Below are 27,635 nucleotides of genomic sequence, written 5' to 3' on the forward strand. Positions count from 1 at the left end.
TTTAGATGCTGCACACGCCAGGCCCAGACTTCACTGAAAACACACAGCCGGGCTCATTGAACTCAAACGTCAATGCCTGGACTTTGCAAACTCATTATACACCTTTTTTTCTTGTATTAAGGGCTTCTCTGTCCTGCAGCTAGAGTGCGCGGGAGTTAATCTATAAAGAAGATAATCTGTAAGCTAGTGTGGTGGCAAATTTAATGTTGGCACGCGGGATCCCTCCCTGGTCCTCACAGCAGCATGTACAACAGGTTGTGTCCCTGCTGTGTGAAGGGACGGGATGTGTGGACGAAGTGCTGCCTCCCCTGCATGCCCAGATCTGAGGTCAGGGGCTCCTCAGGGGCCGTGGTTCACCCCAGCTCACCCCGGTTTGGACATCCAAGGGCCAGGCTGCCGGGCACAGCACAGAGTGCACCTGTCCCTTGAGTGGATGTTGTGGAAGAGCTCCATCCTGGGAAGCAGCGCTCTAGCTCCGAGTGTGACCGGATTACCAAGTAAACAGGATTAGCGAAGTTTGGATCGCTTGCAGTTGTAGTGCAGGGTAGAAAGACTGAATTTCCACCTCGCCAACGATTACAAGGCTTTGAAACCTGATTTTGTTTGGAACAAAACCTGAAACTTTTGAAATTCTTTGTGAAGGAAAATTAAAAACAAAAAGTGTTTGAGGCTGGCCAGAATGTTTTGTTTAGCTTATATAATTCCTCCTTCATGAACTTCAGTTCAATTATGACATTTGAAAAAATCTCCTCTTAGTATATAATCTAGGGCAAAAGCAACTTTTAATACCAAAATGAAAAGTGTTTAAAAGTGCAAAAGCAAAACGATTTCTTCCAAAAATGTCAAAACACAATGTTCTAATATTGTTAGAACTTTCTTCCCATTTTCTCTTCCAGAATAAAATTTTGGCCAAATAAACCGAATTTTGCAAAGTGTTTTGATTTTGAAAGAACTGCGTATTCCATTGAGATACTCAGTTCCGTCAAAATTTCTCCAACGAGCTCTGATTTGAAAACTTCTAGATCTCGCACGTCTTGCCAGCGGCGTCATTCCTAGAGAAACTAAGCTACTCTAAGATTTATTACTCAGCTGCATTTTGCATTTAATTTCCTCTTCTTACAGTGTGTTCCTGCATATTCTTAACTGTGAAGGGTGAAGTCTGATCCTTATCTGTCTCATTCAATTGCTGTAGTGCCATTGCTCTGGAAAGAAAATTTGGGAATCCTGTCCTCTTATTGCATTAACAAGTTGTCTCCACGTTAGGGTAGAAAACACACAAAGTGTATGGTATTTGTTGCTCTGTAATTTTCTGTCATCACTACCACACTCCCTGACATTCAAGATCTCTGCCTGTTTGCACTTGGTCTGAGTTACAAATAGCACAGTTAAGTCATTGTCTGGCTTCTTTAATTGTCTATCTGTGAGTGCTCAAGCATGCAAGCTTTAAATTCACTTTCTGCAAGTGTTCATGTATGTAAATCTCCACTGCTTGTACGTTCATGGAAAGTGAATATAAAAGAGGCATAAGCATGGCCGAAATGAACTCATTTGAAAACCTGAGACAACACTCATGGAAAATGGTTTGTAGTACTCATCCAGCCTCTTACCAGAAAACCACATTTCTCACGTGTCCCTGCAGCGTCTCTGAACCTGGTCGGTCTCATTTCATGTCCCTGAGGTCTCACAGCATTGTTACTCTGCACAGCTACCCAGCTCTGTACAGCCCGTGTGCTATGGCCACTACAAAACTCTTCCCCCGGGGACGTGTCCTTCCTAGTGCCCTGCTGGTGCCAGAGTGCGGTGGGGTGCAGCCCACCGGGCTGAGATATTTTGTGCTTCTTTCCCAGCCAGTTGTGCCACTTGCTTAAGAGGCTGCGTACTCCTCAGCAGCAACTGTGGGAAAGCACAGGAGATCAGGCAGTTCTGATTTACTCTTTACCTTTTCTTCAGAGCAAGAAAGCTCTAAGCTGTTTGGATTCTCAGCAGCATCACCAGCTAGACAGACAGACCAACCTTAGAGCACCTCTACAAATCAGGCAAAGGGGTTTGTGATTTTGACTCAAACCCAAGCAAATACCCTTGCTTACTGTGCAGTAGCTGCATTTCTCAGTGAATTCCCGCTGCCTGCCTCGCTATTGATTAAAAATAGGATGAGTCTGGAGGTCCCTTCATCTTGATCAAATAGGGAATGAGGCAGGCGAGTTGTAGTTGTGACAGCAACAGTCAGCCAAGAGGCTGCAGATCCCAGCTGACCTCCCCACACAAGCATCTCACGTCTCTGTCCCCGTGGCAGGGGCAACACAGGGGCATGGGTGAAGGCTTGTGCTGACACACCAGGCTGTGGATGTGGCTGATGTTTCGGGTGAAACCTCCTTCCCCACCTGCCATCCCTGCTGTCTGAGTGGAGATGGGATTTGGCTTATTCTCATAAACCTCACATTTGCATTTTGCTTGTGTTTGGCAAGATGTGAGACTGTGTGAAATGCTCTTTTATGACTGATCTTGCTGACAATCTCATAAGCTAAAGGGTTTTCAGAACTTAAGTATACAGGGGCACAAGAACCACTCCATCATTTCCTTTTAAATAAAAATATTTATGATTTTCATAGTATGCAGCCATGTAGGGAAATCTAGTTACATGGAATAATGTTTTGAGCTTGTCCTGCAATTAAACAAGCATTTCTTACTCAGCTCTAGGTGTCTAATATATAAGAAGAGGACTTCATCTCAACCACAGTATTTCATTCAGGCTTTCAGTCTGTGCAAGAATATGGTCAAGCTCCCACTCTTGCCAGGTAGAGCAGTTCTTGCTCAGCAGGCACGAGTGCTCACTCAGTTCCCTGCACCAGTGGTTGAGTTCAGCTCACCTGAACTCAGAGGATCACTCCCTGGTCTACTAAAACATGGAGGTTTATTCACTGTTTAAGCCTTGCAGAGATTTTGGACTGGCAGAGGTGAATTTGCAGGAGCCCAATGGGGGGCCACATCTAAAAACCTGCCAGGCCGTGAGCTATTAATCGACTCCATTTTCCTATCGGCAAGGTGCCAACAATAGCACTCACAATTTTTTCCAAAGTGCTACAAGATGGTGGGGTTAAAACCCACCTTCTGAGGGCTGCAGTCAGAAGCTCGCTGTGAATCTGTGCGAAAGTCATCGGCGGGCCCAGCCAAGCACACGTGGATGGCAGCAAGCATTGTGAGATGATGTGAGCTGAGTGGGGTTGTCGCTGCTCTGAGTGATTACGCACTGAGTATTCGCGAGCTTGCCAGGGGGAATAAAATCGAGGGTGTTAAATGGAGTTCTGGCATCCTGCGGAGCGTATCACTGCTTCGGACTGTCCAGATGCTCGGCTGAGCGGCATCGCCACAGCTCTGTGGTGTGTGAGGAGGAGAGGAGGGCTGTGGGTATGTGCGGGTGAGGGAGAAGCGATAAAAGCTGTGCATCCGTGGGACAGTTGTGTTGGTTCTCTGAGGAGATGGCTGAGACACAAGGAAATCGTTCTGCACCTGGGTTCATTTTGTATGGACAGGAGAATTCCCTGGGCTGTGTATCCTTGACAGAAAAGGCACATTTCTATCACTTCATTGGATCACAGACAATAGGAATAACCTTCACACATTGCCCTTTTCTCTTTAAATTAGTAGTGATGTCCTGTTTGGTCGTGTTTGCCCAGTGCTTTATCTTGCTTTCTTCCTCAGTTGCCAACAGCTGTGCTCTCTCTCTTGCTCTCTTTCTCTGCCTTCTGCATTTCTCTCCTCTTGTTACCTTTCTTTATCTTTTTTTTTTTTTTTTTTTTCCCTTCCCTTTCTTCTTTCCCATACTTTGTCTTCTCTCTGTCCTGCTTGCTCCCTTTTTGTGTGATTATTTGGGAAGGAAGAGGGAATTTATAGCTCTCACTGGATTCTGTTACCAACTGTTCCACCCATCTGACCTCTCTGGATCTTGCAGTCCATGACTCCGTGCCAAATTGTAATGTTACCATAGTATTTGGGATCCCAGCAAGCATTGTGGCTTTCATTAGTTTTTAGTAATACCTCCCGTGTAGTTGAACATAGCCAACGGTGAGAAATGTAAAAGTACAAGTGCTTTTTGTTTCATCATGACGAGTGCAAAGAGCCAGCTCAAACCTGTGCCTCCAAAAAAAAAGGGGGTCTTACACAATGTGCAGGATTAGCCTGTAAAGGGCATAGGAGTGAACTGAATATTTTGCCTCTCAACCACACAACGCGACAACTTCTTGGAATCAGTAAAATCTCTTTTCTTTGTCTTTGCTAAAGACAAGAAAAAGGTGAAACTTTAGAGTAACAGACAAGGGGGTATGTAGGAGCACCGAGGTGAAATAAAGGTAAGGTACCAAGTGGACCAGACACACTGGCACAGTTTGTGTCCTTTGGAGTCGGTTCTGCTGGGCACTCCAAATGTCTTTGTGTCTCTCTGCCCCAGCCACAAGATGCTGGCCGTGACTGTTCTGCTCAAGTAAATAATGAGCTCCCTGGACAGATGTGCTCTCACACCACCAGTTTCTTTCAAGATTAATCTAATGCCAATGATAAGCCGTGTTCCCTCAGTCCTGTTATGCACATTCTGTGTTTCCTTCTTTCTTTCCAGGGCACCCTGACGTTGAGCAGCCTTGTAAATCCAGTGTCCGAACGTGGAGTCCCAACTCGGCAGTCAACCAACACACTGTGCCCCCCGCCTGTCCTGAGCCGCAGGGCTGCTACCTGCAGCTGGAATTTCGTTATCCCCTGACTCCAGAGTCCCTCACGGTCTGGGTGACCTTTGTTTCCCCAGACTGGGACTCCAGCGGAGCGGTGAATGACATCAAGTTGCTCACTGTCAGCGGGAAGAACATTTCTCTTGGGCCGCAGAATGTCTTCTGCGACATCCCATTGACCATAAAGCTGGATGTGAGGCAAGTGGGCGAGGAGGTATACGGGATCCAGATCTACACGCTGGATGAGCATCTGGAAATCGATGCTGCCATGCTGAGCTCTGTTCCCCAGAGCACGCTGTGCACGGACTGCAAACCCATCCAGTACAAAGTCGTTCGGGATCCTCCTTTCCAGTCCGGATCTCCAGTTGTCATCTCAAACCTCAGCAGAAGATTTGTCGACACGTAAGTACTGCTTTCAGACACTTGTTCAGAGAAAGATAATAGCTTCTTCTCCTCAGCCTGTTGATGTCTGGTATTGCTATTGAATATTAAGATTTTAAACTAGGTAGACATATCAAATATCACCAAGAGAGGATATTCTCATAGTTTCTTTCTGTAAGGTAGGAACATAACATTCTGGTGAAATAGTCTGGTTTTTCATAGGTAGTTTTAAAGGAATTTCTTGGCTGGTTGTGCAGAAATGTAAAATTTGGTCTTTCCTTAACCAGAAAGGATATCACAAACTACCTGAGCTTTGATAAGTTGAATATTTAAGGTAATGTCAGGAGTAACATGGACATAATTTCCTTAGAAATCTTCTCAATGTAATATTTCAGTGGAGACAGAGACAGAATTGCTGTGCTGGAGCATTGAGACTTCTAATTCGCTCCTTACAAGAGAATACAAAAAATACAATTGCATGTTCAGGTGTATAAACGGATTTCAGCTACTTTCATTTTCTGCTTTCATGTGTCACTAACACAGACTGTGTTGCACAGTAAACATGTCAAATATGCTAGTTTGTTGTAGGGACTGAATTTCATCCCAGATGCAGTTATGCTCAACTAGTCAAGGAATGTATGATTGTTGAGGAAAGCCTGTTTTCAAAATATTTAATGATTTTGCGGAGATCCGTGATCTACCCATAGGCATTCTACAGAAGTAAGAAAAACATCTTCTGCATAACATGATTCCCTGGAAGTGATTCACTCATCTGTGGGAACAACATGAAACTCTTCTGAAAATGAACACCAGATAAAAGGAAACCTGCTAAGAAAACTGCACTCTAATTTAGAAAAGATGATCTAATTAGTACAGCTAATATCAAGGAAGCATACATCATTATGGTCTTCTGAAGCATATTTAAATATAATAAAAATGATTAATTAACAATTCAGTAATCATGAGCTGCCATCCCTTTCATGGTGCAATTACACAGCTCAGAAGATGCAAATTGTCCCTATGGGTTTCAAAATTCAAGGTAGCTCACAATAGTGAATATAAAAGTAAAACCCCTAACCTTGCTGAGGTTACTCATGTGCTGAAAGTTAAGCATGTGCTTAAGAGCTTTCTTGGGTTGTAGCCTTGTTCCAACAATGCTGGCACTTAAAATGAGATGAATAGTGGTATATTGGAAACGTGGAAAATGGTAAATTTTCCCAGGGTTTTGCTGTGAAAGCATCTTTGCCTGAAACCTGGCCCACTCACATTGGAAAATGGGACTGGTTTGGTTTGAAATATTTGCATACCTTAGCACAAGTTCCCACAGAAACAGGTCCAGTTTTGAGTTCATAATAAAACATGAAAAAAAAAAGCCCAAAACACAACTTGTATTCTGAGCTCTATTCCCATGTCTTTTATTATGATTTTGTGGGTGACTTCTAGTTTTTAGCCATCTGAAGGGAAAAGGTGCTCTAACGATTAAATCAGTAGCCAGGGATAAATGGCAGTTTTCCTGCGTGGCATTGAATAAATCATGTAGGGTAACGTTACTGTACCTGTCTGCATGTCGCACCTAGTTATATAGCCAGCTAAAAATCAGACATAAAATTTAAGTTTGTCTTTCTGGGCTCTACCTGTGATCAGCAGACAGAAACAGCTGCTCCCGGAGGCTGGCAGAGCCAACCTAACCAAACACTCTAGTCTAGCTGGCTCAGGGTGCCTGTGTCTTTCCAGGGACTGCAGGGAAAATCCAGACAGTGAGCTCCGACTAGACACTTGGAAAGCTAAAATGAAGTCTTTAGTCACTGGGTAAGGAGTCAAAGATGCAGATTCTTTAAACACTTGTAGCTGTTTTTTATGCAGGACTTTGGCGTGTGTTTGAAATCTTGAAAAGCGGAGTGATGTTTTTTTATCCTAATACCCATATGTGCACAGCGCTGGTTCATCTTCTCCGCTGCTGGAGGTTCCTGCAGCTCTGTAGCCTGGTGCTGTGAGTCCAGGCTGCTGCTCGGCCGTTCCTCGAGAGCTGCAGAGTCGTGAACCTCTGCACGGGGTGGTGGATCTGTGGAAGAGGCAAAAGCAAGATGAGTTTAGCAAGATGAGTTTTCCATGAGCATCTTGTGCATAGGCTTGCCGCCGTCCACATGCTCTGTAAGCAGGGAGGAGGGGAAGGTGCTTCAGGAAAGGCAGGGACAGGGGTGCTGGGCTGTGCTCCTGCACATATATGTAGGGCTAAACACAGTGTGCCTCAGCCTTTTCTCATCTGCCTGTTTGTCTCATTCTGTACAGCTGGAATTTGGCATATCTGTGCAACCAGACGTTGCAACCCCTTTATCTCTGCAAGCCCCAAGCCAGTTACCCCTCCTTTTTATGCCTTTGCGTGTTTTCCATATGAAATAAAATGACACCCCCACATGTTCTATGGAAGGTTATTTTGAAGGCAGTCAGTATCTTTACTCTTGCCTCCTCTGACCTTGATCTTCACTTTCTCTTTTTCTCCCAAAGAAAATATTTGCTTGCACTGTTATCTGTGAGCAAGATCCTTTCCCCAGGTGTGGCGATGTTGAAAGAAAAATTAATTTCTCCTACCTTTTTCCCGTCAAAGAGAGGGAACTTCTCTTTAAGGTGAGGAGAGAGACAGCCTTTAATGGATAGCCCTTGCCTAGTCAGCAGTGGGTGCTCCGCAGAGGAGAGGAAATAACTACGACAGTGGAAACCTTTTATTAAGAAATGCAAAATAATGCCAGACCTTCTGTTCTCAAGCTGAATTTTAATCTCAGCTCTTGGCTCGAGCGGAGGCTAACAATCATTTCTAAGGAACAGGGCCTTATCCTTGGACCTAGAGAAAGCAGGCAAGGTACACATGCTTCCACTGAGAGCCGAGGGCCAGAATTACTGGTATTTGTGATACAAAATGAGACGCAGTGCCCAGGAAAAGAGCAGAAAGAGAAATAAACCGATGGGGGAAAAAAGAGGTCAGGGCAGGTGCAGTGCAGAACTGCTGAGTCTTCACACTGCCACGCGTGATAAGGAAGGAGCCTCTTCTGCAGGTCTCCAAGTCTCAGCTCACAATTTAATCCAAAGCTCGGGTTGTGCTCTTACATAGAGGGTCTCGCTGAGGTGGTTCTCTTGGAATAACATGCAAGATGGAACATTGAGCGTGGTAATCGCCTTGTCCTCCCTCTGGCCTTACAGGAGGGCTTCTGCTGTCACCGAGGTGCTCTCACATTCATTTGGAGCCACCATGGACTTTTAACAGCTCGGTGAGAAGATAGCTCCCGTGATGGGAGGCTCTCCAGGGATGTCGCGGGCACAGCGAGGCATCAGCCCCCGGGGATCACCATGTCTGGCAGCAGGGAGCACAGCCTATCACCCTCTGGTAGCCAGGTTGCCAGCAGTGATCTGCGCTCTCCCCTTGGGCAGGCCAGGATGAGGGAGGCCCAGGGCAGTTCTGGAAAGTTGTCAGGATTACAGTGTCAGAGAATTGGAAATTCCTCCAACTTTTCTGCTCCAGACTTCATAGGAAACCTCAAAATGTGAGGACGCGTGGTGGATCGTGTCATCTCTGTAACCTTCTCTGTTCACCCGTAGAGTTTTTCATTGACTGAGGTAGCCTTAGAGTGCTGTCACAAAGCCCTGGTGCTGGTTTTGGTTATGCAGAGTTGAGCATCACTGAGAAGCAAATATGCTCTCCTGTTATGAGTTATTCCTACATTGATCAGTGCTTTATTTACCTAATGACACCTAGAGATGCTGCATTCATGCTTCAAAATAAAGGACAAAGAAACTGAGAGAGAAATCTGTATTTTCTCATATAGTGTGTGAGAAAATGTATTTCTTCTCAGATTTAGCTTTTTGTCCACCTACTTCCTTTTCAGTTGCTTGATAATAGAGGGGACTGGTCACCAACTGTGTGCAGCTACTGTTTAAGTAACTAAAGTATTTTTAAATATTTTGTTGGAGTCAGGAGTTCACTTCAGTGCTCAGCTTGCGAACTCAATGCCACTTTCTGTGTTTTAACTCAGCACCTAAGACGGTGGGATACAGATCTCACTAGGGCTTCTTGAAGTGATTGCAGAATGACTTGGAAATTACCGTCATCAAGATTGCAGGAATTTGGAGAGCTTGCTGTGGTATTGTTTGTGAGTCCCTAGCACTTCACACGCTTTATCTGAAACCATTGTTTGTTTCAGAATTTGCGTTATTGATGGCATTTGTGCTTGTTTGGTATCCAATCAGAAGAGGCCGTATGATATGTGATTTGTCAGAAACCCTAGGTGATGCGTTGTTGGAGATGGAAAACACTCCTTAGTCTGAATGTGTGTAAAATGTTTGCTAAATTCCTTAAAATATGAACAGGCAGAGAGGCTGGAGAATCAGCAGTGGCTATTTGTGGTGAGGGAGAATTCGCTGTGCCCAGTTATTAGTGGTGTGCCTTTTAGCCCCCCAACTCAATAGGAAGACTGCGTTCACATGAGACAAGCCCAGCTGAACAGAGGTCTAAAAAAATATGAATATCACAAAGATGATATGTAAAGCTAAGGCCCTGCTGAATGCAACACTAAAATTTCATGGCAACATCTGTCCTTATTATGGCATTCCTTCCTTCACATTCATCTTGAAGATCTATTTCTCTATTTTCTGAAGCTCTACCAGCCAAAGGAATGTATGATCTAAAGCAGCTGAAATGAATTGCCAGATCCATCTGTCATGAAGATAATTAACACCATATTTCCACCCAAACAAGATACAGATCACTGGGTGGATGTTCTCCTGATACCAAAAGCTGAAGCCCATATTATCATCATCTTCTGCTCACCCCTCCTCCACAGTTACCATGCCAAATCTCTCTTGATATGCCAGGAAATATTGGGGAGTATCTAAGATAGGACTGAAATGTTAAGAAAGCACTTTACACACCCAGATTTATCTACAAAAGCTGCTCGGTTGTCTGTGCGATACTGGCATGCTACACATCTGGATTCCCAACAGGCTTTAGAACTGTATATGGTATTCCAGATGTCCTTCTGCAATGGCGTGAATACTTACCCAGCAATCCTGGAAGTGCCTTGCCTTGATGCGTGCAAGAACCTCATATGCTTTTTTGTGGATATGCCCCACTGGTGGTTCAGAGTTATCTTGAAATTGAATAAATACAACCAACTGCTTCCATGAAATGAAGAGCTCTGAACTTACTCTGAATTTCTCGACCCTCCTTATACCAACGTATGCACCATTTTGAGACATCCAGTTCTGCAAATCACTTATACCTGCATTGTAACTCCATCCTTCTCTGTGTTGGCTGAGTCTATGTGCCAGCTCTGTTATCTGCAGGTAGTGGATTTTGGGGTTTAGATTTTTAACAAACATTTAATTCCTGCAAATATTTAACCTCAAGGTGGTAACTGAAAGATAAATTTCCATTACACTTCAGTGTTCCTTTCAATCCAACCAACTTCAGCTACTAGAAGTGCAAAATAGTGTCATCTCTTGTTGAGTCCAGAAGTATTTGATGCCTTCTATCACCTCTAGCAGTTCCCATGACCTGCCATTATTAAAAGTGTTTGTTCCCTAGTCTTCATCTTGGAGGTTTCTTTCCCATAATTACACAATTCTCCAGGTTTTTTTCTCTCTAGTAATGTATTAAAGAGATCCCTGTCTATATCCATATGAAAGTCTACTGCTCATTTCCAGTAAAAACGCCTTAACCGAGCTTCAACATGAACAGATTGACTTTTATTCATGCTTTCTTGCTCATTTCTTTGCAGCTACTGTGTCACTAATGCGCAGTGCTGCATGGACAAAGCTATTTTGGGATCTCCCAAGGAGCAAACAGCCTTCTGTCCCTGTGCCCCGCCAGGTCTCTCTTACCCCTATAATATCCAGTTTCAGGTACAGTACTAGCACTTCTAGTTCTTGCCTAGTTTTTCACCCAGAGTCCTTGTTATTTGTCTCTGACCTGAGTTTTCCAGCTGGACTAACAGCCGTGCTTTCGCTGTCTGTAAGCCTTCACGTGTCAGTGAAGAGTTTCAAATGGAGTGGAGCTGCTTGTGGTCAGTTTGGCAAAGTTGTGAAGTTTAATCTTCAGCTGGTGTACAACATCGCAGCAGTCCCAGAGTTCAGCAGAGGTGCTGGAGATTGCCAACGAGCATCCTCCTCTTAACGCCTCCCCGGCGCTCCCCAGCCAGCGCTGGGTGCGTTCGTTGTTGGCTCCTGCCTCGTGCAGCCGGTATCGATCACCGTGCTTCTCCCTGATGAACCTGAGAATTTCCCAAGAAGAAAAAACAAAAAAATAGTGGGTGATTTCCTGCTCCACACCTTCCCTTCCAACAGCAGGAAGCTGGCTGCCGGTCTACCTGCAGAGGCGAAGATGCTGACAGAGGCGAAGTGCTGGTAGGAGTCAAGTCCTCCCCTAGTAGCATCCTCACCTCCAGCATCCTCACCTAGGGAAGTTTTTTCCTCTCCCCAAACAGTGTGGCCTCGTCTCTGACTTCCAGGGCAGGGAGGCAGCAGGGATGACCCATTCTGCTCCCCGTGCCAGGCAGGAGCCGTACCCCAGCTCATCCACCGAGAGCCCGGTAAAACAGAGAGAAGAAACCTACTTCTTTTCCATCCACTATTCCTGCCTCTTTCCTTCACATATGTTGTGCTGCTAAATGCCGAGGTAGTGGCTGTTATTATTTATAGCTGCCAGTAGTGCACTGGGTGCTTTGCAGAAAAAATACACCAGGTGCATTCTTTCAAAGAGCTCACAATTAAATGTTAGAGGCTAGCAGTGCTGCTGCTCTCAGGGACTGTACATCTCCATTTGGCTGATGTGACTTGACAGCTGGAAGCCACATTCTGATGGCTTTCCTTCTTTCTCTGTTTCTTCATTAAAGGTGCCAGGTTATCTGTGCGAACAAATAAAACCTGCTTCCTGACCCCACACACAGAACAGATACAGCAATTTTTTCCCTTACCACCCTCTGCCAAATTGCCTTAACCCTGCCCTGGAGAAGAGAAAGAACAATTTGATGGTCTGTGCCCATTCAGTAGGCAGTTTTTCTGCTAAGCCTGTGCAAAGATGCCATTTGGTGCCAAGTGTAGTGATAGATTTGTGATTCTTCGCTGTTGCGGTTTCTTATGTAACGCTGTAGCTATAGCTGGCACTTGGCAAAATCTGTAGCTCCTGTTCTGGCTCAGCCGCACATGATGCAAGAATAAGGTAGTAAGGGCGGTTTGTATCTTCACAGCTTTGCGATCTTGAAATGGGGCAGCCAGAGTGATTTTTCAGGCTGTGTTTAACTTCGAAATGCACCATTGCTCGGAGTGACGCCCAGTCGCCTCTCAAGGAAATGACTCGAGAGCATGGGGATAGCCAGAAAACAGCGGCTGCCCCGTCTGGGGAGTGAAACTTTGCTTCAGGAGAGACAGGGAACAGCTCTGCTCCCTCCAGGGACTCCCCGGGGACTGCTCTGCGTAGGACTGATGTCTGCAGCGGAGCTGGAACGATGCACAGAGCCCGAGAGAGATCAGACCTGCAGACTGCAACCTAGCCAGGTGCCCGTGTCCCTGAAAAAGTGAATGTTAACTGCTGTCCTCTTATTAACCAAATAGATACTATTAGAAATTGATATACTTAATCGCTCCCAGCCAGGCTGGAATTTGAACTCCCGACCTAGAAGTAGTAGCAGAGTTTTCAGCTGCAGGGGAAAAAAAAAATGAAGGTCAAATGAGACTTTTCCTGCGGGGTGAAATAATTTATTGCAGGTCTCAGATATGTGGTAAATTAGGGTGTGCATTATCTCATGGATAATAATTTCTCTCTGATGTTTGCCTCCTTGTGTGCATCTTTATTTTGGGCTCTAAATAAGATAAGAAGTACCAGAAATCTCCCAGGAATAACAAATGCATTTTCTTTGCTTGATTGAGGAAAGAAATATTGGACAGACATGTGTTATGCAACAATTTAAAAATAACTCTCTTGTAAAACTTGGAGTGAGCCTCAAATACCGCAGAAGAAGCAGCAATGTGTTACCTACCTTTTTATCAGCAGCGTCAGCCAGTACAGCTTTTTTTTTCCTGCTACTTTTCCTGAACTATTGGCCTGATCATTTCCCGGGCGCTTTATTTTAAAATACTTTCCTAGGAAATAAATTTCAAGTTTCTGTTAAACTTGAAGCTATCCTCAAATGGGAAGTAACACTGATATATCTGTGCTGTCCTTAATACCGTATTGGATAGCACAGTGACAGACAAAGCAAAGCCCTTTGGGTGCCTCATTGCATGGTGTGCAAAGCATTGAGCACGGTGCCAGCCCAAAGCATTCTTGGTATGGTTGCTTCACCCAAACCTGACCTTGCTCTTTTTGGCCAGGATCTTCTAAAATGTGCAGTGGTGTGGGGCATTTCCACGCTGATGTCCAATTCCAACATTTTGCCACATCTCCTTACGATACGAGAGGCAAAGTGGAAATTAAGCTCAGTCTTTGCAAATCGTACCCCACTGAGGGTGCGTGGAATTGGACACCCCAGATTACCAGCCACTACTTAAAATACTGGCCTTGAGAGCTTGGTGCAATAAACCAAATCATTTATTCGCAGTGGAACAGATTTTTTTTTTAAATGTAAGACCAGTTGCAGATGTAATGACAATAGAGGAAATTAGCTCATGATGGGATTTTAGAAAGAGGCTAGTGGAAATATGTTCAGTAATGTTCAGTTATTAAACCATTAAAGATCCCACTGGAGACCAGCTAGTAGGATTTCTCATAATCTGAAGTGGCTTAAAGCAAAACACAGAGCCCCTAAGGAGGGAAATGACAAAATGTTCCTTTGGAATAGTCACCTCATCTCCTCGCACATCTCTGTGGGCTCTGCTCTGTGGCGTGCGTGGCACCACATACGTCTCTGACATACGCACGTGGAGGCACAGGCCCCTTCCCTGGTCCCAAGGAGCAGCGTTTTGGGAGGACGCAGCCTCTGTGCCCGTGCCCTCTGAGGCCGGGCTTCAGTGAGGAGCACTGGTAGAGGTGGAAGCTGAGAAAACTGCAAACATCTGTGGTCGCTCGGGGCCCAATGTAAGCCTTGCTGAAAATAGACGCAATAACTTCCCCTGGCTGCTGAAGCCTCTGGAGCAGGCGCTGCAAGTGGCTGCTCCCACGGCTGGGTTTACCCTTTCGGGGGGATTGCACAGGAACAGGAGGGTAGTAAGTCCTGACAATCAGGTCTTGGCTCAGGCCTGTTGAGAAGTCCTGGAGGTCACTCTGGCTTCAGAGAAGCTGAAGGACATTGTCCTGCCAAGCTGAAGACCCTAAGCTGGGAGAAACCTTCCCGTGAGGAGAGCTGAGCCTGGCGAAGCATCATGGAGCTGAGGGAGCTGCCGAAACACCCCAAGGTCCGGCCATGAGGTATCGGCATGCCAAGGGGTGGCTGCTGGGCTCCCAGCCCCGTGCGTGTCATGCTCCAGACACTTGTGCAACAACGTGGTGTGTGCTGCTGCTGGAGCCCGTGGGGCTGCTGCTGCTGTGGGGAGCTTGCGGCGGCTGCACAGCGCGGCCCGGACGTCGTTAACGGGCCTGAGTAATCAGGCGCTGCTCATCAAGAGGCACGATGCAACAGGCAAGGGTTCGTCGGTGACGATGATGGCCTTTACAGCAATTAGCCTGTCCTAACCTGCCTGCCGGTGCACTGAGCACAGTGCCCTGGGGGGGTGGATGCTGGCCCCGTTCCCTGGAAATCAATAGCGATGTGCTGATTTTCTGCCGCTGAAGGAGGGCTTTCTGTGGGTCAGGGCCCACATCTTTCCCTCCTCGGTCCCAACGTCAGAGCCTTCCCTCCCTCAGCGGCCAGGCCTGAGCTGCCCGTCGAGAAGTGCTCCTGTCTCAGCCTAGGGTTTGATCACAGCCGTGAGGAACTGAACAAAACAGATTTTCCCCCTCCTTCCCTGCTTCTAATAGCAACCAGGTGCTCTGACACTTAACCTGTGTACTGCCATGAAATTGCCTGTCTGGTGCAAACACCCACGTGAGGCCCCGGGCCCCTAGCATTTACATTACCCTGGTGTTTGTAACCCAATCTGATTTAGATCCTGCATCTCTATCATCCACTTGAAAAATTCGCATGGTTGTTTGTGTTGTTGTTGTTCAACCAAGGAAGTAGAAAACTGACTGTTGAAGTTTATTTTTTTTTCTTGTAAGAAGAGAAAACAATGATCAAGAAATATCTTTCAGGCCTTGGCCACAAACTTTGTTTTTTATTAAATGTGCTACTGTGTTTTAAATTGGTACCAGGGCAAATACTTGGACGATTATATCAAAGCCTGCTGGAGTTAATCAGTTGCATGTATATCTATATGTTTGCTACTTTACAAACTTACGATTCTCGCATGAAGGACAGAAGTGAGGGTTCTGTCTGAAGACAAATGTTCAGCGTGCCCAAGGTCCTAGCCAGAGCTGGGATTTGGGAGCTGTGTGCTGCGGGGAGCTGCTCGGGGCAGCACATGCCCTTGGGCACACCTCAGGGGAACAGGCCTGCAGCTCAGCTGCTGGGGGTTAAACCCAAGGGGTCTCACTCCAGTCTTTAAAACTGCTTCAGTTTTCTCACTTACACCAGTGTAAGCAAGAGCAGGGCTACATAGTTAAGTGGCTATTTGGATTTTGTGGCAGTTATGAGAGGTGGTGGTGACTTTGGTTTGTGGAAGTATTTTGTGGAGCAAAGGATATTGTCCTTTTTCTACCAGATTTGATTGCTCAGCCTTTGACTTCAACCTTGAATGCATGAAGTCTTTCTGGTGTCACAGAAACGGGTGAAGCGGTTATGTTAGGTGTTACTGGAAATGCCTTCTTCACACAGCTGGAAGCAAAAATTGAATTTGGCCATCATCTTGATGCACCTGCATTGAATGGTGAAATGCTGGCCTTCAGGTAGCTAAGCAATCTCATAGCAGAAAGAGTTCACCTGTGATTATCTGTTCAGGCCCAATGCTGCCCTGTTGTCCTTCCCTGGAAAAGCCCAGTCCATGTTTAAGCAAGGCTTGGGAGCAGAAATCCACCGTCCAGTCCCCATCCTCACATCCAGACAATGGACACTCACTTGATACTTCCACTGCCCTGTTTTGGTTTGCTCATAAACGAGCAAATCATAAAAGAAAGCTAGAGGGCACAGAGCAAACCCACTGCCTCTGTTGGGACCTAACTTATCAGGAGTAGAGTGAAAAGCTTCTCCAAGGTTGCTTTCTAGGTATTTATGTCTTCTGAGTCAGCCAGAGAGGGCTAGGAGCCTTGTTCTGAGGCCTTTGCACCTGCCGTGTTGCTGGGCTTATCCAAACAGCCAGAGATCGGAGTGCAGCTGAAAAAACAGCCCGTGCAAGAGCTCTGGATTTTTGCCGTCCTTCTTTTGTTTACAGGATCCCACCCCTCCTTTCTCCCAACTGCAGAGTCGGGCAGGAATTCTCTTCATTATCTTCTGCCGTGCTTGTCATGCCATTTTTATTAAAAGAAGGAAAGGCAAGGCGAGGGGAGTGCGTGTGAGAGAGGAGAAGATGAAAGAACGGTCCTATATAGACAGTCAATGGCAATGCAGGAAAAAGGAGGGCAGCCGGGGAGCGAATCTGTCCTGAAATGACCTCTTCCCCTGAGTTGCTCTTTATCCGTTGCTTTTGGAGCACCTGAAGGCGGGGGATCCTGCAAACACCACGGTGGCATCACTGAGAGGCAAAACCCAGCAGAGGTTCATGAGCAGCAGTGACGGGAGCAGTGCTCAGCTCCTTGGAGCCAGAAGCAGGGTGCCCAGGTCACTGCGTGGGGCTGAGAGGCTCCAACCATATCTGAGCGGTGAATTAGTGAACTTTTGGGGTATTCGGGAACTCTGTAGATGACCTTGGGTGTTTGGGTGCCTGTGCATGACTGTGAGCAGCACAGGGAGAATCGACTGGACAGCTCCAGGCTGCGGAGAGCAGGACTGGAGGCAACGCAGACTTTCAGCTCTGCTGTGCATCCTCATACTCAGCCCGCTTAGAGCAGCTGGTCGAAAGCATTGCAACCACTGCCAATGGGAGTTGTGGCTATTTGCTGCCAGCAGATTTCCTGTTTTGCTCAGGGAGGCTTCCTTGCTAGAGAAGAAGAGCAAAGGCGACGGTGTTAGAGGGACACGGTGTTAGAGGGACATGGGGATTGTTGGCAGACTGGGCTCACACTGGCTGCAGAGAGCTGTTCAGGAAACACCGTCTTTTGGCTCAACGCTTTGGAGCCTATTGAAGACCAAAGCAAGATGGGTCCTTTGCGAGGATGCTTGGGATGCAGGATTTGCATGTTTCACATAACAGTTCCTCTGACAGACATAATTTAGCTGGAGATGCCTAAGACCTTGTCATCTTGTCCTTAAATAACAGGAACACTGTCTGCTTTCATTGCTTTATGGCCATTTGTGTTTTCATAGGGCAGAAACTGGGATCAGCCCTAAGGATATTTTTAATTTTGTTGGAAACAGGAGTCTGTTCTGTTAAAAAAACAAAACAAAACAAAACAAACAAACAAAAAAAAACACTTTATGCTCTTATTTGTAGTAGGAAAAGCCACTATGGTAGGGAGAAGGGAGCAGGCCACTTGCTTTCCCCCAGTGCTTTCACTGCATCTCAAGAGCCGTGCCATGTCCTTGGGTGCTGCAGCCCTACCATGGGCACAGAACTGGTGGGACTGTGTCAGCCCTTGCAGGTCTGCTGGCACTTGAGGTTCAGCAGGGCATCTATATTGCACCTGTAAATTCAATCATCCTTTAAACCCACCTTGGTCTGAGTACAACACTACTTCCCAGAGGTTCCTGGTTTACAGGAACATGCAGTCTGAAAGCAAACGTCCCTCACCCACAGGACACAGCAAGTTGAACTCAACTGCCTGGCCTCTGCAGAGAAAACAGGAAAAGAATTAGAAGGTTTTATATTTCCGACCCTGGATCTGCCACTTGCCACAGCAGACAGAAGAGTAGCCCTCATGGTATTTTGCACGGCACGCTCTAATTCCCCCTCTAAGCAGAGGGCTTGAGTCATTGCTTTTTAATAAGACTGCCTCCCCACGGGCGGAAGCTGCAGCGATCAATGCGGCTTACTCAGTTCTCGAAAAGGTCATTAAAAGACCATAGATATAAATTTAAAAGAGTGTTTGTTCACATCCTTAATGTTAAAGATGTTCTTCTGTCTCACTTCCTTAAGCAGCATCGCGTGAAGGCGGCGCGTGTCGGACCTGGCTGACAGCGGAGTGGAAAGAGCGTGTTATCGCTCTCAGTGCCATCGGCTGCGAGGGCAGGCGGGAGGGAAAATTAATGGTCAAAATCTTGCTTTTATCACCACTTGGAGCAGCACTTGTCTTGCTGACATCTCCAGATAGAGTCTGTAACATCGACCTTGGTGCTCCATAACTATATAGGAGAGAATAAATTCTCTTTTTTTTTCCCTTCCTTCCTGCACTTCTTCCTCACTCTGGTACTGGGTTACTGCCCTAAGTATTGCACCTACCTTCCCTTTAGCAGGTATATTTTTCTGAAATGTGGGTACTGTGAAGGAATGCTAACAATCTGAGTAGCTGCAGATGCCATACGTTTACCAGGTCAGACAGTCAGCTGCCATCAGGGTTTTGCTGCTGGTTGCACTGGGCCAGGGTGAGCTGAAAGCTCGGTGGCTTGAGTTTGAATTTCTGACATGACTTTCTTGCCCCAGTCCAGGCAAACCTGCAGCTGGGGCTGCGTGGTGATGCTGGAGCAGCCGTGCTCCCCCTTCTTATCTCTGCCAGCCATTCTCTGGGCATGGCGGGTCGCTTTGTTGGTCCTGCCCTGGCTGTGACAGCCTGGAGGTTGTGAAATGTGAGGTTGCTCTCAGCTGGGCTGTCCAGAAGGGGAGCAGGGATGAGGACGGTGATGGTTCATGCCATGGCTGCACGGGGCACTGTCTCCCATTCCTGTCTTTGTTTTGCAGTGCCTGTATGTCCCTAAGCATTCGTCATCGTCTTTCTCTGTATTGCAGCCTAAGACAAGGGTATTACATTCAGAGCTCATGGGGCATTGTGAGCACAAATCAGCAAGTGGCTATTTTGTACCTGAGTTTTGTAGAAGTAAGGGGAGCCAGGCTGCACACGTACTGAAATGTATGAATAAGGCATTGGATATTTTGCTCACTGTATGTTTTTTTTGTTTGTTTGTTTGTTTTTAATTATTTTCTGTCACTAAACTGTAAGGATCCCAAGCCTGTGAAGGCGTAGCACTTCTCCAAGAGCTTTGTGTTCGCAGCAGGCTGCAGCTGGGATCTCCCCTCGGCAGCAGGGAGCAGGTGACAGGATTAGACCACAGTGCTTGAAGTCATTCTTCTCTGACGTGCGTAGCATGCTCTCTGCAAATGGAGTTGTGTGTTCACAGCCCATATAAGTAAATACGCCAGAGCTCTCCCCACCTAATAGCATTCATTTCCAGTTTTCTGTCTTATTCACCCACATACACATTCATCTCCAATCACCTAATAATTCATAAACACCATATTCTCCCCTGTGCTTAATTTAGTGCTATATCTTCTTCCATTATGTTCTGCCAACTTCCCACCCTGTACATAAACAAATGTGAACTTTTCCTGTTTTCGGTTTGCTTACATGTATACACAAGCATACACAAACACTCCCACACACTAAAACACGCTCGCAGAGACACACTTTCTGCTGTGAGCTGAATGCCTGTCCATCACCTGTTGGTGGAAATCATACGCAAAGTCAGAATTCGAAAACTTCTGCAAGTGTTTGACACTTGCGCATGTCATCACAGTACATCAGAAAGCACTGTTGGTTTGTTTGTTTTGTAGCTGTTATAGCTGCCTGAACTGTTCATTTGTATGAAGTTTTTTCTAAGAATTGAACGTTTTTGTGGTTAGCAGATATTCAGTGGCAAAATCTAAATTTTTGCAAATATGGTTGTTAATCTTAAATATTTTATGGTTTTTAGAAAGAACTTGAGAAATAACCATCCTTTAATAATCAAAGCTTGCCTCTACTTTCACTTTATCAGTATATAGCAGAAGCTTCCCATCTTAATCAGTGGTTTTATCCAGGAGGGAAATCTAGAGGAAGCCCCCAGTATTATGCATCAGAGTGTGTTTGGCTGCTGAAGTTAGTTCATGTCATTTCTTTTTCTGGTTGGCTCTTAGGACCATTTTATTCAGGATATTACTAGGGTGGAAGATTGAGAATTTTCACTTTAATTAAATAAACACTTATACTAATATCTAGGTAGATATCTCCCCGATCTGTAGAGCAACTAAGATCTTGCTGGTGCTGCCTGAATTCTCTCAAGTTTACCTAATAGGCACTACAGGCTACTGCTGACAGGAGTCGGGTGAAGAAGCAGTAAGAAAACACTTGTGAGGTGGTTTTGTTCCACTGCATTTTATCCCCAATTTAAAGTGCAGTAACAAAGAATCGCATCCCTGTGTTGTAAGCACACAGAAACAGCATTGTTGAAAAATGTAGTGTGTAGTACCTGAGCTTAAGTCATGCTCGTTAATTTAATGAATGTTGTAAGGAGGTCGTTATTTCACGAACTTGAGTATTTCGGTAACTACAGTCCATTGATACCTACTTCAGCGGCTTGTTGCTCTGTGTAGCAGATATACCTCTTCGTAGTACACACTTCATTAATACACGCTTCTGCCCAAGCTCCTGTGACAGAAAGACATCTATATTGCTCTCGGTAATTGGGGCAATGCGAGTGCAGTGAGTAGAGGCCTGGCATGGGTTAGGAGGGAGCCGGGCTGTGGTGTGGGCTCTGCCAGCAGCCTGATGGATGACTTCAGGCAAATCGTGTTGCCTTCCCTGCTCCGTGGCTTTACAAATCAGCACAATGAGGCTGATAGTAATGAGGTTCTTTGTAGAACGTTTTGAGTTCTGATAAAGCCAAAGACATTGTTCAAGCTGATCTATTATATTAGGCTTTTATTATTTTTGTATTACACATAAAATCACTTCTCATTTACCGATGCACAGGATTTAAGCGATTAAGGTTTTGCATAAACACGTAGCAGTTTGATAATTCTTTATGTGAATGTTTAGATAGTAATGCCATGATCTGGTACCATGGTTCAGATCCTATATTTGCACTGTCCTGGAGATGAAGAAACCTTTTAAACTCTACTGTTCTAATACCCTCACAAAGCAGATAACATATTTGTCTGTCACTGAAACAGCCCTGGTCCAATTCTGTCTTAAATCAAAAGGTAAATTCCCACTAGCCCCAGCTGAGGTTGGACTGAGCGTGGGGCTGGTGAGGAAGTAATCAATGTTTGCAGAGTATCTGGAGTTCCTTGAGCAGCACCAACTTGCAGGTGATGCCATCCCTGCTGTGGAGGGACAGGAGCAGCAGTGCCCCAAGGCCAAGCACACAAAGCCCGGGGCTGGTTTCTGAGGCGCTGCTGCCGGTCAGTAACTCTGGCACCACACCACTTGGCGCTGCACAAGGCCGGGCCTAGGCATCAGTGCCCCAACTTGCATGGTTGTCATCAGCAAGTAGTTTTATGTCAAATAGCCAAGAGCTGCACCTGTTTGTGCTCAGAGCTGGGCCTAAATCAAGCGTGGACATACAGGGCGCTGACGGTGCTCACAGCAAAAAGGCACCACAACAAAAACTGTTCCCATCAAAATGAGGTAGGAATGTTCTGAGGGCCTGACCGATCTAAGTCTTGCTTTTTTGGTGGCCAGCCCCCATTTCAGTAGCTCCTTCTCCACCCTTTGTTACTGCCTTTGTTGTACAATCACTTAGTATTTCCCCTTGTGTTGCAGGGAACTGAGCGACGGGACCACGTACACGTACCAGGTCGTCATTGTTTCCGGGGCAGAGGAGAGTGAGCCTTCCCCCGCGCTTGTGTATATCTCTGGAAGTGGATACTGCGGAGACGGGATTATCCAAACGTAAGTCTGGAGCGAGCAAACAGATAAATCTGAGCACATCTACTCAGCCAGGATCCGAGACTAGAAAGAAAGTGATGACCTCTGATGTCTCCTTAGCTTAGGCCGGCTCTCATCTGTAGATAATGACTCATGTGCTTGATGATTACCAGGATGATGACATTTAATTGGAACTTAGGCCCTGCTATCCTGGCACCAGTAGATACAGACAGAGATACAGATAATGGAGTCCAGACAGCAGGATCGATATGAAAGTACGCTATATGCTGTTTATGCTGTCTGTGTATGCATATTGCATATATATATACGTTTATATGACATTTCCTATATAGAGCATTGCTAGAAAAGTTCACACTGTCTTTGGCGCTGTTGTTACACATGAAGCCCCACGTACCTGGCAGCTGGTGGGCAGGGTAAAACCCCTGCTATCTGGCCGGCCGGGTTCCTGATACATCCTCTTGTTTGACCGATCACTGGAGCTGGGATGCATTTGGAAGTGATAGACTTGGCCTTAGAGAGAGAGCGCTGGGAATTGCGTGTGCTCGGTCAGCCCCTCCCTCTCACCAGCTGCCAATCCCCAGACCACTGAAAATGTACAACAATCATTCACAACTATGTTAGGGTTTATTCTTTTACTATGTTGGACCTTAAGGCCACCTGCTTCAAAGCTTCCTGGCATTAGATAATTTAATTATTTACATGATGGAAGTAACAACAAGCAAGTGCTTAATCCAGACAGTATTATTTTCTTAAATAATGCTGATCAGCAATCACACAACACAACTCTGTCAGATGATACACCTGGCAGCAAGTATTTGCAGGATGAGGCCCAACAGTCAGGGAAATCAAAGAGAACAATCAAACAACATATAAATCCAGGGCAGTCTTGGAGAGAGAGGTGGAGAAAGACAGATTAATTTTGCTTTCCATAACTTTTCTCCTACTGTTATGTTTGCACATTCCTAAAACATCACTTGTGGCTTTGCAGCAAGCGTCGAACAATAGCTGAGCTGCCTCAGGAGCGAGCAGGAACCAGACTGTGTCACAGCTTGGTTGGTTGTGGCCCCACTTGCAGCTGTGGCAGCCCCTTTCTCATCTGGTTCGCACTCTTCTCCCCGCGTGCCTCTGCAACAGTGTGGTCTGGAGCAAGGCAGGACCCCATCCCCAAAACAACACTGCTGACTGCTCCCCTCTGAGTGCTGTCACCTGGAATAGCCCAGCACTGGGCTTCATACCTTGTTATTCCTGTGCTGGGGTCACAGGCTGGCCTTTCCAGATTTAATACAAAGGGTTTCAGAGATTACTGTTCTCTTTCTCCCCACCTGCTGAGTTGCAGCCGCACCAGCTATGAAGGAAGTTGCTCATATCCTCATCAGAGAACAGCAAGTGGTATCCACATGTGCAGGAGAGAAGTGGCCAGGCAAGCTTGTGAACCAGGAATGATGAAAGTTAGGGCTGGAGGAGGAAGGGAGAGGAGTTTTCAGGGTTGGCTCATAACGCTGCTGTACTGGATTTCAAGGCTTTGGGGTTCTGCAGAGGGGTTACAGCGATCATCGGGATGATGCCATTTGCCATCTGACTCCTTTTTGCTCGTTTGTGCCCTGCCTGCAGAGACCTGGGGGAAGAATGTGATGACATGAATAAGATCAACGGTGATGGCTGCTCCCTATTCTGCCTGCAGGAGTTATCCTTTAATTGCATCGGTAAGTCTGTCTCGGAGCCTTTCCACTCACGGTGGGCAACAGCTCTACGCAAAATGCAAGGAAAAATCAACAGCATTTTCAGCATTTCCAGATGAAGAGTTGTCATGGAAGAGGGAAAAAAGGTGGAATTTGTAGGTCTGAAAGGCGAACATATCTTCCCAGCTTCTGGTCATTTTGATGGGAAATTGGTTCTGCTGGCTTTGAAACAGCCTCGGACTTAAGGCTAAGTCAGCCATTGTGGGACTGATCCAAAGCCCATTGAAGTCAGTGGGTGGCTTTCCACTGGTTTCAATAGGCTTTAGATCTGGCTACGTGAGAAGACATGAACTGATTTTTTCTGGTAAACAGGAGGAGGAGTGAAAGGGGAAGGGACTGAGACCAGAAGCAAGTCCAGCTGAGGTCACACCTCCTTTGAGTTGCAAATCAATATCTGAGGATCAAAGGTCTGGCTAATCCCCTTTTTGAGAGGTGAAAACTACTTAATCAGATTTCATTTGCAAGCCTGGTTTGCTCTGATTAGCAAAACCTGTAAGCACAATGGCCGGAAGATGCTCGAGCTATCTGGGATAGCAGGGCTGCAGTTGTGAGCTTTACATATTTATTAAACTCTCTAGGAATGCTGGGGGCAGAGAAGGGAAAAGACCAATTTATGCAGCACCTTGTGTGGGGCAGTTTTGAGTTCTGGGATTGCATTTCCCAAACTGGACTCAGCAAGGCCTGGAGAAGGATGAAGCATGCAAACCTTCTAAAACCAAAGTTAATGTTTATGAAGGGTTGGCCTTTTCCCAAGAGGTTTAACAGATTCCTTATCTAGATCAACCAAGCAAATACTCTAGATGGGACAGACAATGATCCCATGCCTGCAGCTCAGGGCATTGGTCCTAAGCAAAATAATACAATGTTGGCAAGACGGAAATTTGCTCTTTTTGGCAATCTGATGATTATCTCTTGTGGCTGGAGCAACATATAAAGGATCTCACAGGCAACACGTTTCCCTTGGGTGGTAAGCTGGGGACTGCTTGTCTCAACTACTACATTTTTACTTCAGCAGCCCACGCAGTGAGACTTGAGGCCTGATTTGGTGATGTACTTATTTCCATATGTAAATCACTCTATTGAAATTTGAGAATATTTATGGTCAAGGCTAATTGTGACTATTGGTGGTCTTGAAGTCACGTTTGTGTTTCAAGTAACTTGCTGAATTAGACCTCAAACACTGAAAGAAATTAGTCATAATATTTTGAAAGCGAAATAAACACTAAAGCAAATGTTTTGGATTCTCCAAAAGCCAGGCGTAGTCCAAGGCTGGTTGTGGCAAAGATTTGAGTTGTAGTTGTACAGCTGCGTGTGTCTCACCCTGCTCAGCAGCAGGCCTGAGTTGCCTGGTCCAGGTTGGTGCTTTGGCCACATCCCAGCTTTACGTTAGGACATCAGCCAGGTCCTCCCCTGTGCTCACTGGTTCTCAGGGAAACCAGGCTGGGTGGGCTGGGCAGGAGCTGCATCGTGTTCCCAGCATGTCCCCACACTGGAGTCCTGACCCTTGGAGCACACAGCGGTGTTGTGACAGGTGAGTGCAGGACCCTGTGTGCATGTTCTCCAGTACCAGCTGCAGAGCTGGTTGTGAGTATGGAAAAAACCTGTCTGACAGCAGTGTGACTAAAAAAATGAGTAATTGCAGTATAAACTCAGGTAATTCTATGTCATCACAGAGGGAAAGTTTTTTTTCAGATTTGCTTCTGTTGAAAAGGAAAGGGGAATCCCAGGGGTAACAAGTTGTTTGGGTTTGATAAGCTTCAGGAGGCTGTGGTTTTGCACAGGTCCTGCATTACAAAAGTGAATGAAATCCAATTGGTTGTTTGTGAAATCCCAAAAGTGAGAATTTCTGTCGGTGAATCAAATTAACTAAATCAGTGGCAAGGTGCATGGGCCCAGTCTTCAAAAATGTTTCGTTGTATGACTGTACAACTGTGGTAGTGTGACTGTTGTGGTGCTGATGGCCTCCGTGTGCTGGCAGGTCTGTGGGAGCAGACTGGCTGCTGTTGTGCTGGGAGGTGTTGCCTTCACCAAATCCCTGGGAAAGGTGCAGTCAGAGAAGGAAATACGTGAGACAGGCCCTATTGGACTCTATGGGTGCTGGACCGTCTTGAATTAGGACAGTAAAAAATAGAGAGAAACTGCTGCTGAATCTTTTGGGCAAATGAAGAGCACAGCTTTTTATTCTGTTTTAACATAACAAGCATTAAAGACTTGTGAAAAGCATAAAAGTAATGGGGAAGTGAGTGACAGGACATATTACATAATAATAATAAAGAACAGAAATTCATCATTCTCCATAATCTAATAATATTAGTCTGGGTCCTCTGTCTTTAGCCAAACAAAAGCCTTCATTGAGACTGGTGGGATGTTTTCTTGGAAAATGCAGAATGCTTGGGCCCCTGTTTGAGGAGGAGAGAAAAATAAGTGTAATATATTTCCATGTTTATGAGGCTGACATATGTTATAATCCTGTAGGACAACAAGTAATTATTTCAGACAGTGTTATTTTTGCAGTGATGTTGTAGTTGTACTATGTAGCCTTTTAGAGCCCCAGGAATCACTCCTCTTCACCAAAGAATTCAGCGAGCCTCAAACACATGTTCAGAGGCTTTGCTGAATTGGGGCCTCAGGGTTTGATCTTGCAAATGTTTCCTTCCAGGCTTGTTTCTGAACTACCACAAGGCATTCTTTAGACTTCAGCAAACCTAACCACAATAGTGAATGCAATGCTTGTCACAAATTGTCTGCAGGATGGGGTCCCACATGGCAGAAAATAATCGCTAAACATTTGGATTGCAAAGGCAGGACCGAAGGGGCGTCACCGAGGTCCCATAGCAGGAGGTTTGATAGCAAAGCCCGAGTGGGCTTCTCACATCCACAGCAGGAGACCTCACGTCACCTCCTTTGATAGAAGAGAAATACAACAGAACAAGCAATCACCATAAAGCTTTACATTTAGAGCCATGAATCAGAGAATAATTTCGGCTGGAAGGAGTCTCTGGAGGTCTCCGGTCCAAGCAGGGCTAACTTCAAAGCTAGATCCAGCTTCAAAGTTGGAGCACATCGCTCAGGCTCATGGCCAGCTGTGCTGGCTATCTCCAAGGATGGAGGCTGCCCGTTTGCAGGTGTCCTTCTGTCTCTCTTGCTCTGTCTGCCTTTTAGGATCATGAGGTTTATGTGCTTTTTTTTGTTGGTCCAGCTTTCCATTGAATAAATGGCAGAAGGCTCTCAAGACACTTTGCGCTAGTGCCTGTAATAAAATTAGACTTTTTTTTTTCCCTTGGTTTTGTTTTCCCTCCTCCTTTCCTCTCTAATCAGATAACAGGGGATCAATCTGCTCTGCCACGGGAGGAGGGGCGCGGGGGAAGGAAGGAGGGAGGCAGGGAAGAAAACTGTGTGGTCTTTACTGTCAGGCTGTCCTGGCCTTCTCTGAACACAAAGCCGAGTAAAAGAAAACAGATAAGATTAATAGCGTTTTCTTCCTGCAACATGCTGAAGAGCGACAGTGAGATTAATTAATTAATTAATTAAAGCATCTGGCAGGGCTCCTTTTCTTTCTTTTTTTTTTTTTTTAAGTCCTGTGGTACACTCACCCTTCCCATCCTGAAATTTATCATCTATACTTTTTTTTCCCCTTGCTTAGCAGATTTTGCATATTTTATCTCCTCTGCCCAGAACTGGGTCCCACGGGGAAGTCTCACTTTGCCTTTTGATTCGTAGGAGAGCAGCGAGTCAGAGTCTTGTCCGCTGTGACGGATGCGCCCCTCTCCTACCTCTTGGCTGCTTTCCTTTCACCTTGTTCTTATTCACTCCCGGGACACCTGATTTTTGTGATTACTGAGGATCCCAGCCAAGTTCAAGCCAATGAATCCCATGTAAAACGGGCCC

At 45.9% G+C, this 27,635-nt stretch overlaps 1 protein-coding gene across 1 annotated transcript in view; it reads left to right on the forward strand.

The window, feature by feature from the left end:
• PAPPA (pappalysin 1) overlaps positions 1–27,635 on the forward strand; it is a gene marked incomplete at both ends in the record, with an annotated part of 177,212 nt that overhangs the window by 68,857 nt on the left and 80,720 nt on the right. The window contains 3 exons of the mRNA XM_084299267.1: positions 4,610–5,117; positions 21,883–22,011; positions 23,620–23,711. Of these exons, the coding sequence (XP_084155393.1) occupies positions 4,610–5,117; positions 21,883–22,011; positions 23,620–23,711 (729 nt within the window). The remainder of the gene's footprint in view (positions 1–4,609; positions 5,118–21,882; positions 22,012–23,619; positions 23,712–27,635) is intronic.

This window comes from Netta rufina, assembly GCF_964035555.1.
Source record: "Netta rufina genome assembly, chromosome: 20".
NCBI lineage: Eukaryota > Metazoa > Chordata > Aves > Anseriformes > Anatidae > Netta > Netta rufina.